General features: G+C 37.1%; 1 protein-coding gene across 2 annotated transcripts in view; it reads left to right on the forward strand.

Annotated features, from left to right (window-relative positions):
* Nucleotides 1-18,628, forward strand: part of LOC129726804 (SPEG neighbor protein-like) — a 224,920-nt gene that overhangs the window by 169,644 nt on the left and 36,648 nt on the right. For both annotated transcript variants that reach the window (XM_055683924.1, XM_055683923.1), the window contains one exon: nucleotides 17,722-17,849. In XM_055683924.1, the coding sequence (XP_055539899.1) occupies nucleotides 17,722-17,849 (128 nt within the window). The remainder of the gene's footprint in view (nucleotides 1-17,721; nucleotides 17,850-18,628) is intronic.

Raw genomic sequence — 18,628 nt, forward strand, 5'->3', positions numbered from 1 at the left:
GTTGTGATCGTCGACTTTGCAGACGACATAATGCTAGAGGTCTACGGCGAGTCGATCGAGGAGGTCGAGTTGACGGCCGCGCCCTGTATACGCATGGTCGAAGACTAGATGCACACCAGGAAGAATTTATCTTGTATTTCAAAATGGCATGCAATGTCCCCAGAATGCCTCTGAGCGTAATTCTGGTTCCAGGAATGTTGACATTGGTTGGTATTTGGACAGTTCCGGTGTCGGAGATCGATTTGCGGCTTCAATACATCATTACGATTCCGGAAATTCGGTCACTTTCGGCTTTTTTTAAGAGACCGGAAGTCGCCATATTGAATTTCAACATGGCTCGGGAATCAATTTTTGACCTATGAGCGTCATGCTGGTTCTAAAAATACCCATTTTGGCCATGTTCGGCTGTTTTCCAAAAACCGGAAAATTTTATCTTAAATTTGAAAATTGCGTTTGGAGTCGTTTCATGGCTCCTGTGCATCATCCCGATCATTATGGGATGGTTTCCGAAAATAATTGGTTATATACAGGAAATACAGATATTGCAATTCGTATGGGAGTACTTGTATGCGGGACCCCATCACCTTCCTTCAAAGTATGGACCATCATAGAAACCTTTCTTACCACAAATAACCTCCACATGTCAAATTTGATGCTATTTGCTTGAAAAATTCCCGAATAATGCGGAATTTTGTATTCGATTAGTATAAGAGCCCTACCTGTCAGAAGAGGTACCACATGCCAAATATGGGCCATTTACTTGATTAGTTCTCGAGTTTTGCAGAAATGTGTGATTCATTTGAGCAAGTCCACGCTACTTCGCAAATCGATTCTGATCGACCATTTCCGATTTCACTGTAACTGATAATGTGAATGATGAATGAAATATTTTGTATCAGAAAGACGACTTGTTTAATTGAAATGGTGTCTTCAGCAAAGTTGTAGGTAATAAAATTGCGATTCTAATAAAAAAAAACACTGCAAATTTTTTTTCTGGGCCAAATATTTCAAATTGTCACAAAATTTAAAATATCTCAAAAAAATAACTTCTGTTAAAAATCTATATTTTTTACACATTGAAGACGACAATATTTATTACTATCTGTCAAAATTGGGTAATGGTAAAATGAAAACCAAAAAAGTTATGGCCTTTTGAATATTTTGTCATTTTCACTCAGATTTTTCTTTTGGGTGTTTTTTCTGTTATTGTTATAAATTATCGCTAAGAGATACAAATTGAACGCGCTGTTTTTGTAACATAATCAATCCATTTGATACTGCCCCTATTAAAATCTAATATGCGTAACTCAGCGACGATTCCCGCTATCAGACGGTTTCAAAAATAAGACGCGTAAAGAGAGCTAGTTTCTCTACATGCAGACGACATGACGTACAAATACGAAACTCGTAAGTTAGTTGCGATGACTTGGAATATTTTATCGCTTTCAAGTTTTGGATATTATTATCCGATAGTTTCCGCAGTTGCTTCGAACACTTTTTACCATCGAAAGGTCGATTACATAGTTGTATAGTTGTTGCTACTGCTAAGATGCCAATAACCAAAAAGTGATGAAGTTATGCGCTTGTATGCATTTTTGCAGAGGAACATACATGCAAGAGCCGCCTTGCATGTGTAAGCGAGACATCATCTGCTGTGTTTGTATTGATGCAGCGATCTAATTCATTTAAGTCACGACAGTGTGTGTTGTAAATCGACTAGAGATGAGGAAAATTTTTCGTTTACCATGTCAAGTAGTGAGTAAAAGTTTTGCCACAAGTTGTAACGGTTATTATTAGATCCTCGTGATATTGCAACATGTGCAAATTATATGACAGTAAGGGTTGTTACTCAACAGGAGAAGAATTTTATAACTTGCAAATTAATAGATTTGTTACACGAAGGAAAATATTTTTTATTACTCTCCAAGTAATACGTTAAAGTTCATTAAGTGGTAATATCTACCAAATGATCAAAAAACAAGGCTTTTTTAGAGATTTTTTAAAGAACATTTGAGATGTGAGGTATATAAATAATATATCATTGGATTGAGCAACTTTCGGAGAATAGAAAAAAAAAAATCATTACTATTTTTTTACAAAATGGCGGCTGTACAGCGATTGCCGTGAACCGCTTTTTTTAAAGTTCTTCCGCGGCGAGCAGTAGAAGTCGTGCCCAACCTCATACCTACCTTTATTATATCCCAGCCAAAAAGCTGCTATAACTACACGCCAGAGTTTAACTTATTATTCGAACTAAATTTTTATTTTTAACAACGGCTTTTACCCGTTAACATTCAAGTTCATTGAGGAGACAATGTGTGCAGTAGGGAAAGCGAAAAATAAGCGAACTGGAAATATGATATAGATTTGGAAAAATATACCGTATCCTGGCGGGACTTGAACCCGCAATCTCTGGGATTGCGGATTTGCGGCTTCAAGTTGGGAGATATTTAGATTTTGTGACAGTTTAGAATGTTTGGCCCAGAAAAAAAAATATTTATACGGTATATATATTTATTTTAGATTCGCAATTTTATTACCTACAGCTTTGCTGAAGACACCATTTCAATCAATCAAGTCTTTTTCTGGTACAAAATATTTTATTCATCAGTCACATTTTTGGATAGGCCCTTCTGAAACAGCAGCCTTGAGTCTACATGAAGAACTGATAGTGTAGAATGACCTCTTTATCAACTGGGAACAACTGTGCAAAGTTTCAGCGAAATCGGAAAGGATATCCTAAAAATAGTAGGAGGGTGGTATCCAAGATACGACCGCATAGTTGACGTAGGACTACACTGCCCCTTTCCACATAGTTGACGTAACAACCAACATCATCATTGCGAGAAAAACGCGTTTTTGTTATTTTAACACAAATAATTATATTGAGATACAATTTTAACAAATTAGTCTGTCAATTTAATGAAGATTGATGTTTGAATAGAGGCCCCATGGATTAAACGAGTCTTCCCGTGGTAATTGATCCAGAAAAACCGCTACGCTAGTTTATGCGAATAAACATGCATTTTTCTCGCAGATTGTTCGCATAGATTGGCGTAAAAACTGGACTACTTCCCACTCTGCCTCGCAGTTGATTCAGTTTTATCAATCGTGTTTCGGTCAAACGTCAGTTATGGTCCATCGGCAGTTTCAATAAGACAAAAACGCACAAACACACATATAAACACACACACATACACACAAAAACAGAATGCACAAAGACTTATATTTACGCTAAGGTGGGTAATTGTTACAAGGAAAAATGCAAACTTGACTGAACAGAGCCAAAAAAAAACTTTTTTTGGTTCAATTTAGACCCCCAGACAATGCTGAACCTGCCGAATATGGATTACTCGTGCCTCTGATTGGTGCATTACATATGCATGTACATGAATTTGTATGTAAATTAGTATAGGAAAACTTTTTCGCATGTTTCTTCCTAGAGAGCTATCGATCAATCCACTTCCGATAGTGTCAGGATTGTTTGGGGCCCCAAATAGAACCATAAAAACGTTCCGGAAAATCGATTGAATTTACCCACCGTAATTTACACACACGTTTTAATTATTTCATCTGATGCAAATATCCACTAGTAGGGGGAAAGGACACGGTGACTTTAGACCTTTCTGAGGCTGAGTTTTTGTAAAAATATTGTTATACAATACAAGAACTCAATCCCCCTTTCTCTTTTTCCCCTTTCCATGGAATATTCGTCGAATTAAACGACTTAACTTAGACAAACAGACAGTAGTTAGACAGTCGGGTAAATCGACTTAACATAGACAATTGCACCTTGTATGGAGTGACGCCAGTTTTTGCAACCAATTGGCAGTTACGCCAAAACGTTTTTCCAATATTTCTCAAAAGTTTTAGAACAAAAAAGTTTTCTTTTCGTTCGTAGTGTATGTATCTTAGGGAAAGGAAGCTGAATCAACGAAAAAGTGCATTTTGGTCATTTTGGCTCTTACGTCAACTATGTAAACAGGGGCAGTACAGTAGTTTTATTATTCCCTTTGAGGCTCTGTTGGATTTGAGCTCGTTTCACTTTTGGCATGGTTCCATTTTGGCACACATGTCTGATCACATTTCTTAGTTTTCTTGATTATTTCAACGAATTTAAGCTCAACATCCTCCAAAAGAAGGGTATTTCGGTACTTTATGTTGCCGAATCGGATGGCCGCAATCGGTAAAACGGTTTCTGGGATATGACCGAAACATGTGCCGGTAATATAATGATCATGATCTAAGCAGTACAAAGCCTCTAATTACTCGGGTAGTAATATCAAGTATCTAGGTCGTCAGCCTTAATTCATAAAGTGACACCTCAAACGACTTGGAACTAAAACTAGTTCATTAGTGGAAATATCTATGAAAAAAAGTCTTGACAAGAGAACCGTTCATTTTTGGCATGGTTCAATCTAGGCAACAAGAAAATTCTGCCGTGTCGTGCCCCACTGTGCATCGACAGCGGCAATGTAGTCTTCACTTGGCTTGGCCGCACACAAATGAATATCGAGTTCTACTGCACTGATAGACGACAAGTGACCACACTCTACTCATACATTGCTCGATGCAGTACTGTTGCCTGTGCCAGCATGTTTTCCTTCAAGACACCAGTTTAAATAATATTCAAACAGCAGAACGTAAAACTGTCTGGTCTGGTCTCCACTATGGAGGTGATTACGAACTTTCCGAAAAAGGTTCACCTTCAAGACATTGAAATAGTCTAGACTCATGGAAGCGAACATTTGTTGAACTGTTGGCTCGGGGGGGTTCTGTCAATTTTTTTTGCCACTGCTATACAGGATATCACAGAATGCAGTGTCTACTCTACTCAGGAAGTCTGTGCCAGGCGTGCTCGCATGTGATTGGTACATTGTTCGTGAAAATTCGACCTTGAAACTTTTATGAAATTTTCACTGTTTAACAATGAAATGATAATGATAATTGAGGATTCACAAAATTGTCCATCATTTTATCAATCCAACGACAAACTGATTATTGTAATCCATCATGTGGTTACATCAGTATTACCGTTTGAAGTCTATCATTTCAACGTTACAACTTGGTTTAAGTTTTCGCAGAATGTATCTCGGTATAGTGCGGTTAGACGTAGTCCTACGTCAAAAGTATTTCTTTATTTTATTTTCCTTGGAATGTCTTATTTGTGTGGGACTCTTTCTTTCCAGAAGATAGTGGGATGTGTATCCACTATGGAAACATTATTTGCCTTTAAAAAATTTTACATGGCAAATTTCGTTCAAGTAACTCTATTAGTTCTCGAAATGTGCAGAAATTTGTGTTTCATTTGTATGGAATCCCTCCCTTACCGAAGAGGGAGGGGTTTCAAAACACCATGAACATATTTGTTACCTCTAAAAGCATCATAATGCCAAATTCGGTTTCATTCACTGGATTAGTTCACGAGATGTGTAGAAATTCAGAATTTTATTATTATGGGAGGGGTCTGGAACTATCTAAGTCACCTTTCCCGGCCCCTCAAACCCCTGTAGGGGAGGGTTGAACAGACGCACTAGTTAAGCATTTACATAATTTACCGCGCTTCTTATAGTTTTTAAGCGACATTGAATGTGCGAGATGATTGTAGGATCTATGTAATGCATGTTTATGACGAAGTTAATTCTAAAATACTTGATTTCACTGTTATTACTGGTGAAAATTACTATTGCCACCAAACCCGAGACCAAGACGCACCACAACAGAGGTCAATATGCTCCAAAGCAGAATGCTATTATGCCACTACCAGGAATCAGCACGCGAAGTGAGATGCGTTCGAAGTCTCAGAAGTAAAATCAAAACCAATGGAAAATGCTTTAAGTTATCAAGCAGTCTCCTGCAAGCTGTTCATGGTGCATTCTGCCCCAATTTTAATTTTGACCGTTTTTAGGTAAAAGTTGACAGAAGTTAGTGAAATAAATTAAAATATTCATAGTATTATAAATTTCAAAAGTGTCAAAGCTAGACTAACCACAGTTTTTTGTATTATTTCCAAGTCAGTTAATCATTAAAGCTTTTATAAAATAAATGAATAATTACATGTTGACCAGAGCTACTGCACATTGTACAGTTTTTTTGAGTATTCTAGTCATTTTGACACACTTTTTATATGAGAACTGTATTAAGCCTGGGTTTCTATGAGAAAAGCGAAGAAATTCATCATTAAAAGACACATGTGTGAGTATTTTGGGGAAATAATAGCCATTGGGCACCAAACTGGTGCGTTATGTAGTAGTTTCCGAGTTTATGGTGATCGGACAGAGCAGAAATTAATGTGTGTAGATTGTTGCTAAAAAATCGGAACTAAGTTTTTTAGCTAGTTTCCAATCTCTGCTATTTTAAGCAAAATTAAAGCACCTAAATCCTATTTTTTATCTTAGAATTGTTGTACAGGTCGGACTCGATTATCCGAAGACCCGATTATCTGGAATTTTAGATTCGATAATCCGTAATGATTTGTTTTGTTGTTTGTTTTTATTATTTATTCTGAAAGTTTATCTTTACTATCTTTTTCAGCACTTTTGTTACCATTTCTGTCCTTTGCATGTTTGGGACATATCCGAGTTAAGTGAAACTAATCAGTGTCAAAATTTTTTTTTGCTTCTCATGAATTCACCCTTATTCCATAGAAATGATTTCTGGTTGCGCCACTGCATCATTCAACAAGATGAAAGAAAATAATTATTTTACGTTCGTTCAAGACAAATTTGTGAAAAAAATAATGATTCGATTATCCGGACTCACATTACAAGTAGGTAGAAGTGCATTAGAAATTGGAGTGCAGCTAAAAATGAATGCCGAATAAATTCACGCATAATTTTGTCTTCAAAAATTAGATCGGGAGAGACTGTTAGTGTCAGTAGGATCGTAGCGCTAGCCCTGCAATTGTCCTGTACACTTAACAGTTGGCTGCGAGGTCTGTGTATAATAAACAGAAGGTCGAATTCCGAATCGGAATGTAGCACCAAAGCAGAAAAAAGGCAATAGTCAAACATAGTTTGGAGCAACTTGTTTTTATCATAACAAGTAGAATAAAATACCAGAAGAGTTAAAAAACGATGTAATATTTTTGGAAATACCCCATAATCAGTGGTGAAAAATGCCCCAGCGCGGTTTGCCTATTACACAAAACTTGAACTGAGCCTTTAACATGTGATAAGCAAACATTTTAACTTATATTTTAACCTAGCTGACCCGGCAAACTTCGTCCCGCTTATTTTAGTGTTGAATTTAAGAATTTTAAACATTTCAAATTCATTGATTTGTGCGATTGGATTATATCGTTCAAAAATGATTGGTTTTATCGGAATAGCAACATCCTCGACTTTTGGATTTTGTACATGACCTCGAAAAAGTTATGAAAAAGTGGTTTTTCCCATATGAAATCGTATGGAAGCTTTAAAAATCGGGCGCAAATCGGGCGTTTCACCGATCGATCTGAAAAGTTACACAGTTATTATAGGACCGATAAGGAACACGAAAGGTGCATGGGAGCGAAAAAATAACACCATCGCTTTTTTCTCATGTAACCGTGTCCCAGTCTAATACTCATATTGTATGAAAATCGGCCATTTTTGGCTGTTTTTTAGAAACCAGAAGTTGCCATCTTACATTTCATTATGGTGTCTGAGGTCAATTTTCAGCTTCATTCTCGTTCCAGAGATATTCATATTGGGTGGTATTCCGGACACCGGAAGTCGCCATCTTACAATTCAAAATATTGTCTGATGTCGATTTGTGCCTTCAGTGCATCATAGCAATTCCGGAAATACCCATATTGGGTGGTATTTGGTAATATGCCGCTGTTTTGCAGAAACCGGAAGTCGCCATCTTGGATTTCAAAATGGCATTTGGAAACAATTTCTGGCCTCTGAGCGTCAATCTGGTTAAAGAAACACCCATATTGGGTTGTATTTAGTCAATTTCGGCTGTTTTCCAGACACCGGAAGTCGCCATCTTACAATTCAAAATGTTGTCTGAGGTCGATTTGTGGCTTCAGTGCATCATAACAATCTCGGAAATACCCATATTGGGTGGTATTTGGTCATTTGCCGCTTTTTTTTTTCAGAGACTGGAAGTCGCCATCTTGGATTTCGAAATGGTATTTGGAGATATGCCAGAAGAAGGAAGGGTGTCGAAACATTATGGACATGTTTGTTACACCGAAAAACATTCACCTACCATCAACATGGACATATTTGTTACTCCTAAACACATCCACATGCCAAATTTGGTTCCATTTGCTTGGTTAGTTTTCGAGATGTGCAGAAATTTGTGTTTCATTTGTATGGGAACCCTCCCTTGCAGAAGAGGGAGGGGTCTCGAACTATCTTTACCGGCCCCTAAAACCCCTATATACAAAATTTCACGCCGATCGGTTTGGTAGTCTGATTCCAAGCCTATATGAATCAGACAGACAGACAGACAGACAGACAGACAGACAGAGCTGCATTTTTATATCTACTATATAAAAATGGAATTCCGTAACGCTTGATCTTATTGATATTATTCCCTCAGTCTCTGTGGTGTACAGTAATCATCATCATTTTGAATCGTTCTAAATCAAAAATAATAAGCGGTGACATGTAGGTTTTTTAACATGAAAATGTTCGCTGATGTTCAGGAAAGACATTAGTTATAAAAAAATAGTTATCTAATTACTAAAACTTGAGATATTATTCACAAAACTACGTAAAACATGCAAAATTATGACTTTCTGTGCTAAACTTGCCTCTAAATCAAAATTCAAAGCGATGACATATGATTCTTTTTTCACTCAAATGTTCGACATTAGAGAAAAAATAATTAGTATCTGATCACTAAAACTTAAGATATTATTCACAAAACTACGTAAAACATGCAAAATTGTGACTTTTTATACTTAATTCGTCTCCAAATCAAAATTCAAAGCGATGACATGTGATTCTTTTTTCATTAAAATGTTCGTTGATATTTAAGAAAAATATTTGAGAAAAAATAATAGGTATCTAATCACTAAAACTTGAGATATTATTCGCGAAACTACGTAAAACACGCAAAATTATGACTTTCTGTGCTATATTTGCGTCAAATCAAAATTCAAAGCGTTGACATATGATTTTTTATACTGAAATGTTTGTTAACGTTCAGAAAAGACATGTGAGGAAAAATAATTAGTATCTGATTACTAAAACTTGAGATTTTATTCACATAACTACGTAAAACAAGCAAAAATATGCTGAATTTGCCTCTAAATCAAAATTTCAAGCGATGACATGTGATTTTTTTTACATTGAAATGTTTGTAAACGTTTAGGAAAGACATTTGAAGGAAAGTAACAAGTATCTGTTTACTAAAACTTGAGATTTTATTAACAAAACTACGTAAAACTTGCAAAATTATGACTTTTCATGCTGAATTTGCCTCTAAAACAAAATTTAAAGCCATGACATGTGATTCTTTTTTCATTAAAACGTTTTTTAATGTTCAGGAAAGACATTTGAGGAAAAATAAATAGTATATGATTACTAAAACTTGAGATATTATTCACAAAACTACGTGAAACATGCAAAATTATGACTTTTTCTGCTGAATTTGCCTCTAAATTAAAATATGAAGCGATGACATGTTATTTTTTTTTACCATAAAATGTTTGTTAACGTTCAGGAAAGACATTTGAAGAAAAGTAACAAGTATCTGTTTACTAAAACTTGAGATTTTATTCACTTTTATTCACATTTTAAAACTTAAGATATTATTCACGAAACTACTGAAAACACGCAAAATTATGGCTTTCTGTGCTAAATTTGCCTCTAAATCAAAATTCAAAGCGTTGACATATGATTTTTTTTTCACTAAAATGTTTGTTAACGTTCAGGAAAGACATTTGAGGAAAAATTAAATGTATATGATTACTAAAACTTGAGATATTATTCACAAAACTGCGTGAAACATGCAAAATTATGACTTTTTATGCTGGATTTGCCTCTAAATCAAAATTTAAAGCGATGACATGTGATTCTTTTTTCATTAAAATGTTTGTTTATGTTAAAATATAAAATGTATGTTTGAAGATGATTTTCTGTATACAGCACAACAATATTGCAGCCTTCTAATAGCGCTCTCGATCAATTAGTTGAGAAAATTCGTTATCGATATTGTTTAGCACATTTTGCATGTTGTAGGATAAGAACAACGATACACCGTGCCCCAGAGCTGAGTCGAGAAAAATTGCAGTTCGAAAAGATTCTCGACCTGATCGGGGATCGAACCCGATAGCTTAACCGTGTGGGAGCCAATCCACATCGCTAACCACAGAGCCACGGGGACCACATACAGCATACAGAATTCAGAAAATCACCAAATTTTTTTTTTTAATTTATACGTTTCTATACGATTACATGCGAAACTTTGACTTTTTATGCGCAATTCGCCTCGGAATCAAAATTCAATGATTTTTTTTTTTTGCAATAAAATGTTCGTTGTTCTTTCATCTACAATTTTTTTTGCAGAATAACCCATGTCTCGAGCATGAACATTTTACATTTATGATGTTTTCGTAGTTTTGTGAATAGTTACATTTTACGCCATTCGATTTACTTTTGTACTTTTGAATTTGTATTTGATTTTTATTAGAGAGCTTTTAACCAGAAGGTCATTCAGCTCTTAATCTTACTGTTTTACTTTTTTTGCGTTAATCCAAACTAGAACTCACATTTAGCTGCAGGAAAGGTTACGATTCATTTGTTTGAATATCGATTAAGAGGCAGTTTAAGCATTAAAAATCTTTTATTTTCTTCTTTTCTACAAAGTTTTGTGGATTAAAAAATGGCGACTTCCGGTTTCAGGAAAATAACCTAAAGTGATATATGGCCAACAATTTCAATACTTTCGAAAGTGGACCTCCATACGTCATTTTATAGCGATGACACAATTTTTTTTTTCATTAAAATGTTTGTCAACGTTCAGAAAAGACATTTGAAGAAAAATACCAAGTATCTGATTACTAAATTTGATATATTATTCACAAAACTACATGAAACATGCAAATTTATGACTTCTAAAGTGATATTTGGCCAACAATTTCAATACTTTCGATAGTGGAACTCCATACGTCACTTTGAAATCCAAAATGGTGACTTCCAGTTTCTGTAAATCAGCTCAAAATCACAAAAAACAATCCAATATGGGTATTTCCGTTCTGCGCGTTCTCAGAATATTGAAGCAGGGTAACGAACGTCTTCGTCAGTGGTTTCCTTCGGTAGTTTTACTGGCGCAATCTTATGCAAAAGAGGTCCGAAGAAAACCACTGACGAAGACGTGATGATGATGGAAGTATAAGATGTAAATTATATTTTTGAAGTGAGTTGAACTAATGCAGCAATGAAATATAAAAAAAAAATCTATCTTTGAAACCTTTGATCCCGAGCATCGCCGGGAATGCTCAACTAGTGTTTAGATAATAATATAATAATTCAATTAAAATGATTGAATAAGTCTGTTCAGAGCGAGAGTCGTGCTAGTTTTTGCTTAAGATGTTTGTGTATTTTACCCCTAAACAGAATTTTTTCAAGTTAATGTTTTCATAATAAAAGTTATTTTCTACTGATATTTCATACTACGATTGGCTTCGAAACTTATATGTCTATTAGGAGAACTCCATAAACTGCATTTTATGCAGAAATCCTTGTGGAGATTGCTGTGGTGATGCTAACATAAAACAGCGTTTTGACAGGTAAATATTTCCGAGTCTTTTTTACATAAAAATTCGAAGTTGGCCATTGGTAGCTCTTACTGCTGACTGCTCTTACTACTTACTACTTAATTGAAAACTTTCCATGAAACAAAAATTCAGTTTCTTTGAGATTGTTTTAGGAATGTGGCCCTAGTGAAACTTGATCAAATAAGAAAAAAAAAAGTAATAGCTATGACCTGAACCCAAGAAGAATTGCTCTGGTATGAATTTTACGTACCGCAGATGTTTAGAAATTGTTGGTCACTCTGGAGATTTCATCTATCTCCGTAGTAAGATCACTCTCCAGGACTGCAAGGTGAGCAATCACAGCATATGTTGATTTCAAAAGTGAAGAGTGCGTGGTGAGACTCAATCATGAAGCCACTTTAGTGCAGTTCAAATTGATTGCTTTTAGTGCTGAAAGAGTAGCAAAAAATACAGACAAGCAGTCAGCTGTGGCCTGCTTTCGCGAACCAACCAATGAATGACTGTTCAAAAGGGCTTTCCAAAGTGAAAAAGGTTTCGCTCTGATAAGCAAACAACGCAGAGGCCTACACGCCTACCCTTTCGGTACATCAAGTGCTCTCGATGGAGCTACTTACCAAATGGCCCTAACTGGGCAACTAACACACACTGTGGGCCAAATCGGTTATGAATTAGGTCAAAAACTAGTAGCATTTTTTTGCGCTAGAGTAATCAAAGTTCCAGTTTCGTAATTTAATTACAAATTGAACTCAGTAATTATCGCAAAAAAATAAAGAAAATTTCTAGTAAAGATTTTCCTGTGCATCGTTATGCCTGGATATGGTCTCTAGTAGAGGATTCTATTGAAAAATTGCACATTTATTGTAGCATGCAAAATATAGAGCGAAGCGCACAAATAAAAAAATCACAGGAAGGTTGTATGCAAAGCCACGACCGCAAGGTTGAAGTAGAATACTTTTACAAGAAAGATAACCCGGCTGCTTGCGTGTCAGTCATTTTTCCTATCAAATAAATGTTGACCGCTCATTGGCAGTATTGAAAATTCTGTGCAAATGAAGTTGAAGTACTATTCAATTTCAGTTTACACATATGAATACGACCTCACTGAACAGGAAAAGAACAAACTCTTCACGGCGCAGCAAGTTTCAACAGTCAGAGTATATGTACATGTGAATTCAAATTAAGATAATTAACTTTTGGTTAAAGCTCAGAACGAGAAAATATTAAATCTTCAATTCATTTGTTTGGTTGTCCTAAAAATGACAGTTTGTTGTTGAATTTAAAATCGGATATGACGCTGATTGCATCTCTGTGTTACGACGAAAGCGGGAGTTATGGTGAACTTGCGTATGACGAAGGCATCGTATTACCTGTTTTATTGAATGGGAGAAAGAGGAATATTGTAAAATTTTGTAAACATTTAACTCAAACAGTATTACCAAACCGTAGTCAGGCACTCTGACAACAAAGTTGAAGGCTGTTTTCTCACTGAAAATCAGACAGCCAGCAGAAGTTTTGATTGCCAAAATCCAGAATGCCGAACAGCCGTAAAGAGAGTTGTTTATTTTCCTACGGCAAGTTTCTCGCCCCATCGCTCGCGTTCGCGTTCACCATGGCAGAGGCCTAACTGTCTTTGTGAACGCGTTCTAACAGGGCAGTTTGTTATTCAAAGTCGGTTATGCTTATCACTAGCCTTGGCGCTGCCCCTACAGTGGGGAGTTAACTCAATAAAGTAAAAATTAGACAACTACAACAGAATTTGATTGCATCCCGCACAGAATGTTTGCTTGCGTTGATGCCAGCAAATTATAAACCTTCAATTACTTGTTTATTTGCCTTGAAAAAGGCATTTTGCGGTTCAAAATCGGTTGCTGATCACAACCTTTGAGCTGCTCTAACAGTGGGGGAATTAGGATACACGGACAACATGCACTGTGGAAGCTATTTCACATTCAGTAAATTAGACGGGTGCGACAGATTTAAATTGCTAGGATCCAACACAGAATGCTTGCTTGCGTTGTCAAAAATTATTAACTTTTAATGACTTGTTTATTTGCCTTGAAAAAGGCATTTTGATTTCCAAAATTGGATTTCCTGATGGCAATCTTCAGGTTGCCTCAACAGTGGGGAAATAATGGCAGTCCGGCAACACACACTGAGAAGAACTGCGCTGCTTCTGAAACGTGGTGACCAACCACAGGGCAAGTGTTTAATTTGAAGGCAGCCACAGGCGCGACCCGCTGCTATGGTCTGTTACTGCTGAGTGCCGATATCTGCTGCTACTGCTGTCAACGTTGTGGACGGTTCATCCAGTTCACCTTCCGACTAATGAATGTAGCTAGTTTTCGCAGAAACACTCTTTTATAGCCGAAGGGTGCTACGTAATAGGCCGCGCCTTTCAGTTCAGTTTTAACATTTTCTAATGTTCTTTAGACGAATTATTCCACAATCCGCATTTGATTTTTGTATCCAGCGAATAAACACCAATGGTGCTCTTACACACGCAACGGTTTTAACCCGTATCTTATTACGGTTTGTAACATCTAGCGATTTCGTTTGCTCGCTGCTGCGTGTTGCATCATGTTGCAACTTGGCAACTGGGAGACGACGAAATTCTGTTCATGCTGATTGATTGAATCGACTTCATATTAGCTCTGCATAGTCGACCTAACTGTCTTTGTGAATTCAAAGTCGGTTATGCTAATCGCAGCCTTTACAGTGGGCGGTTAACTAAATTAAGTAAAAATTAGACAACTACAACAGAATTTGATTGCATCCCGCACAGAATGTCTGCTTGTGTTGATGCCAGCAAATTATAAACCTTCAATTACTTGTTTATTCGCCTTGAAAAAGGCATTTTGCGGTTCAAAATCGGTTGCTGATCGCAACCTTTGAGCTTCCCTAACAGTGGGGGAATTAGGATACACGGACATCATGCACTGTGGAAGCTATTACACATTCAGTGAATTACACGGGCGCGACGAATGCTTGCTTGCGTTGTCAAAATTTATTAACTTTCAATGACTTGTTTATTTTCCTTAGAAAAGGCATTTTGATTTTCAAAACTAGATTTCCTGATGGCAATCTTCATGCTGCCCCAACACGGGGGAATAATGGCAGTCTGGCGACACACGCTGAGAAGAACCGCGCTACTCCTGAGACGTGGTGACCAACCACAGGGCTAGTGCTGCTGCTAAGGAAGGACGACTGCTGTTGTCGCTGTCTAGAACTGTTATGAGCGGCTTCGGCTGAAACAGGCTCTTATATAGGCCAAATAGCATGTTTTCAATTGCAAGGTATATGATTCTGTCGACCGTGCTTGGGAAGCAACATATAACGACCAATCAGAGGTCGAATTTTTCGTTTTGACAAGGCTTGACTATTAAATAGCACAATAGTGTGAATAATAAAATTACATTTATCTTCTTTTGGGAAAAATCTTAGAAGATTTTCCAATCTATTGCTGCAAGAACGAAGGAAATCCATCGAATACTAACCGATTTATTCGCATTTGAAATTGGACATATTTTTCACTTTTTTCGGTTTTAGATTTTCATTTCACATCCCTATGTAGCCGAACTTCCTGAGAGAAGTATTCTACTTCAAAACTTTTCCGCGTTTTGCCCCACAGCGCACTGGTTTTGCAGGAGCACAGCTCAGCGCACTCGGCAGCAACCAGCGAAGATAATGAGATTCAGCCTCCTGGCAAACTCTCACAGTAAGCAGGCAGCAGCGAGTAGCACTTGGCTTTAATTAATGTCCTGGGAGCTGCGGGCGTACCGCCACGTGGGTGGGGACTGATACAATCACTGCCCTTTTGTCCGGACGGAACCGGCTGCGTCAGCAGTAAACTTCGAGGCTGGGCAATCCGACAAAAACGTATTTGTCGATTCGTGCCCTCGAGTACCCTATAGCAGCTAGACGACGATGGACGATGGGTTCGACAGAAGGGAGAAAAAAGGAAACGATTTATTTTTTTTTCTCTTCTCACTAAGAGCGGCTGACTCGAACCCGAAGCCGAAGCCAGATTGAATTGCGTTTTTCTATTTGTTTACTGGAGCTGATGTTTCCATTTACGGCTGGATGTTGACTGGATTGATTTCTTCTATTCGGCAAATTGATTACATAGTTTTGCGAAGAAACTTCCATTTGCATAAAAGCGAATTTACAGAATGTTGACTCTGCTCTCTTAAATTTTTTTCCAACCGAACAAGCTTTATCCGAGGTAACTATTCTGTTGTTGTTGGCTTCTATTTGACCTGCTATTTGTATCTTTTTCCGCTTGGAAAAACAGGTCTGCTTGGGCCAAATCAATACACGTACTGGTCCTTTTTAGGGCAAGAGTTGGAATAAACTACATCTACACTTGGCAAATGAACCATGCTTTCGAGCGTGTGCTTGCCAATCTCATCGCCGCTATGCGTAACAAGAGAGATTTATTCGCTTTCAATTGACCCTCGATCCCGCTGGTCGTCAATGGCTATCATCGTTGGGGCATGATTTATTCGTTCCGTTTGCTGCCCGACGGGTTTTGCTGCCCAACGAACGGTTACGAAGTCGATTTGTTGAACGGAAAGTTTAGCTATTAGAAGAATTTAAACAAGTTGAAGTGAGTTTTCCTCGAAACGAATGGTTACTGACATTTAAAAGATTACCAGGAGAAAACCAGTTCAAGAGGTTGCTCGGCAGAATAGGAGAAAAAAAGGCAACCTTTTCAGTCAACAACATAAATCTTGACTTTTAATGGGGAGGACAAGTTTAATGAGAGAACCTAAAGCATAGAGAAATGCAACAAAGAAAAATAGTCTCATCGTCGGTGGAGTGTCTTTTCGTTGAAACCCGATTTGGTGGAAGTAAAAATAAGAGTATTTTCACCTCAGTTCATAAAATTTGGCATAGGATCAGGTGTAAACCTTTCAAATTAACAACACGTACAGAAAGCCACATCACAATCTGTATGACGATTGTGATTGAAACTTTTTGCTTCATATCAGCCTCGGATCGGGAAACATTGTCAGCGTGGACATGAATGGTTGGTTGCCCGAAACGTACTTCTCGGCACTGCGAATTTGCTGTAAAAATGTATACGGGACCTGGCACTAACTCACCGCAAAGCTTCACTAATTAAAGATTTATCGCGTAACCACTCGTTTCATTATGTGGACAGTTGGCGGGGCGGTTATTTATTTACATTTTCTCCGGCCTTGTCCGTTCCCGTTCTATGATGAGCTTCGGGTTGCGCCGCATAGGGCCACGAGTTACACGTCAGATGTATGAAGGGAATTGATTTCACGTTGGTAATGGGATTTCAATTGCAATGCGATTGTCCTTATTTTTAATTTTAGCATCGGCATGGCTATAAAAAGGGAGTAAAAACATAATTTGAATTAGATGGATAGAGTTAGGGAAATTCAATATTGAAATAAAATGACAAAATAAAGCTACGCAAACTTTAGAATGAAGTAATTTGGATGGAAATAAAGAATGAATTAAATACAACTCTTCATTAAATCTAAATTAGAAGGGGACGCATGGTGTTTTATTTCAGTTAAGTCAAATTATATTCATGTACCTTCATATAAATAGTTGAGCTTCCTAATTTCTACAAGATTTTACAGATCACTGCTAGATAAACCCTTTACAGTACTGGACAATAAAAGGTATTCAATCAAGAGTGGAAGTTCATTTTGATGATGAATTGATATTATTACGTGCAAGCTGTCAATAAAATTCAACAGAAGAAAGAAAATGTTCGAAACTATTTCTTCAAACGCACTTGAGCTGAGGAAAAATATGTAAAACCGGAGTTCTTTACTTCTGCATCGTACCTAGCGGTATCATATCGTTCGATCAATTAAGTTCATTCATGAAGCACGTCAATCAATCACTGCATCCTGAAAACCTCATCAAGTATCATCGTATCGTGCACCTGACCGGAAACCTGTTGGTTTCTAATTTGTGTTTTCTGCTTTTTCTCTTCCTTCATGTTATCCATCGGCCACCAGAACCCATCACAACGATAGTAGGCGGCCCGGATCTGTACATCGACACCGGTTCCACGGTGAATCTAACATGCATCGTACGCCATCTACCGGAGCCACCACCGGTTATCATGTGGACCCACAACGGTGAGGTAAGTAACGCGGTAGCCGAGCCCTAGCAAGAACTGCTTACGACAGCGGGAAGAGCTTTGGTTTGGATGCACACGTATCCGGAACCGGTCCTTCGTCACTGTGATTGCGGTGGCAATCATTAATTGACTTTCCGGAGTGTAATGCTTGGCGTAACGGCTTGGCTTTGCTTCAGTTATTTCAAGTTATTGGGTGTTGGTTTATACGGTCGTTTTCATGATAGGGTTTTGAATAATATTTGTCAATTATATTTTTTGTTCGACAAAGTTTCAAGTTACATAAAACTATACGAACAAACTTAATTCGTTCTTCAGTTTTTCACCTTTCAGATTTCAATAATCACGTATAAAAAGAATCCATAAGTTGACTAACCGATATGAAAGTTATGACAAAAGTCAATATTAACTAGTTTGATTAGCGTGAAAAAAAATTTTGGGCTTTGCTTTCACTATTATTCTTACCATTTCACAAATTTCGTCCCGCTCATTTTTATCTCTATTTAGTTAATTTCAACTATTCGAAATTGATTCGAATGTTTATAGTCCGCAAATGCATAATAGATCGCATATTGAATAAGCTTTTTTTCCTTTTTTTCTATTTTTTTCTCTCTTATTCTTCTTCTTTTTTTCTATAACTTTAATTTCAGAAAGCAAGCAAATTGGGTCCTAAAGCTATACCAGTTTTTATATATCATTTGGAAAAGCCGCAGTTTCTGAGCAAAACGTGATTTACAAAAAATGTTTATCGTTTTCCTACGATTTTTAAATCAAGATTAAAAAAA

Source organism: Wyeomyia smithii, chromosome 3, assembly GCF_029784165.1.
Source record: "Wyeomyia smithii strain HCP4-BCI-WySm-NY-G18 chromosome 3, ASM2978416v1, whole genome shotgun sequence".
Classification (NCBI taxonomy): domain Eukaryota; kingdom Metazoa; phylum Arthropoda; class Insecta; order Diptera; family Culicidae; genus Wyeomyia; species Wyeomyia smithii.